General features: G+C 50.3%; 1 protein-coding gene across 2 annotated transcripts in view; it reads left to right on the forward strand.

Moving 5' to 3' along the window:
• Positions 1–226: 226 nt before the first annotated feature.
• Positions 227–1,293, forward strand: part of RANBP9 (RAN binding protein 9) — a 75,143-nt gene continuing 74,076 nt past the window's right edge. Inside the window, exon 1 of one of the 2 annotated variants that reach the window (XM_019523128.1) lies at positions 227–367. In XM_019523128.1, coding sequence (XP_019378673.1) covers positions 268–367 — 100 coding nt within the window. In that variant the 5' untranslated portion in view covers positions 227–267. The remainder of the gene's footprint in view (positions 368–1,293) is intronic. The other variant, XM_019523122.1, reaches the window with a different exon arrangement.

Genomic DNA, 1,293 nt, shown 5'->3' on the forward strand with positions numbered 1-1,293 from the left:
ACAAAATGTACAAGCAATTTTGTACTGCAAAGTGTGTTTTGGTTTCATGTTGCTATGCATATTGTTTTGTACTGCGAAGTATGCTTTAGCTAAAATTTGATGATGTTTGATAGGTGTCTGTTTTGCTCCATTCAGGGGCGACACATAGGGGGTACACATGGCAGTGCACCCCCTGCAAAAAGACTCCCTGTTCACCGCTGCCAGGCTCCCACCGCTGCGCTCCCACCACTGCCGGCACAGCCGTGTCCCCCCAGCGGCCGGAGCCACATGCCGTTCATGGTGTATGATTTCTGTATTTGCTGTATCTTGTCTCCTCTCCTCTGCTTGGTGTTTCAAGGAGAAGCATGCTGTCTGGGTAGGTTGACAGGTAAGCCCCCTGCAGTGTCCTGGTACCTGTGGCCTTTTGGTTTAGGACCCCACCATTCTGAGACCAGAAAGCCTGGTCTTCCTCAAGTACAGCGTGAAAATCAGAACTCTAACCTGATTGGCTAGACTGGACAGTGTTCTTTTTCTTAAACTAATTGCTCAAGAAAGAGGCTGGAAGCATGGCAAACCCTGATTGGGATACTTGGGGTGATGTCATGCCAAGGTATATAGTAATCTTTCAGCTAGGCAGCTAGCTGCAAGGCTACAGAGCTGAATGCAAGCTCAGGAGAACAGCTCCGCATGGGGAGGGTCTCCCCCCCAGGGAGGGTCTCCCCCCAGCTTTCACTGGAGAAGCAAGCTGAAGCAATTTGAAGGGGAAACCTCAGATAAAGGGAGAGAGCATCTGTCTTAGTGTTTGGGGCTCTTCTTTACTTCTTCCCTCCCCATTTTTTTCCAGCATTGGAGCCTGGCAGTTTTTGGTCAGGGTTGAAGCCTGGTTCTTTTGTTGCTTTTGCAGTTTCTTTGTCCCAGCTAAGCTGTGTGGTTGGGACCAGCTGTAGTTCAGGCCCCGATGCAGGATAGGCCTGGCCAGTGGCGACGCATAGGGGGTGCACAGGGGTGAAGTAAACTGCTGCTTATGAAAGCTTACATATCTCAAATTTAGTCTATAAAGTACAAATCTACCATTACAGATAGCAACAGCAACTTTCTAACTATGAGAAGGGTTAAGCACTGGAATATACCGCTGAGACTGTGGAATCCCCATCCTTAAGAACATATTAGACCAGTGGTGATGCATAGGGGTGTGCACAGGGGTGGACATGCACCCCCTAAGAGCACCAGTGCCCCCTGTTTGGTTGTGCTTGCCACTTAGGCAATGGGGGGGGGAAGATGGGAGCACTAGTGCCCCCCCACCCCCGCAAGTGC

The sequence above is a fragment of the Gavialis gangeticus genome, unplaced genomic scaffold (genome assembly GCF_001723915.1).
Source record: "Gavialis gangeticus isolate Ggan-Ray unplaced genomic scaffold, GavGan_comp1, whole genome shotgun sequence".
Lineage (NCBI taxonomy): Eukaryota > Metazoa > Chordata > Crocodylia > Gavialidae > Gavialis > Gavialis gangeticus.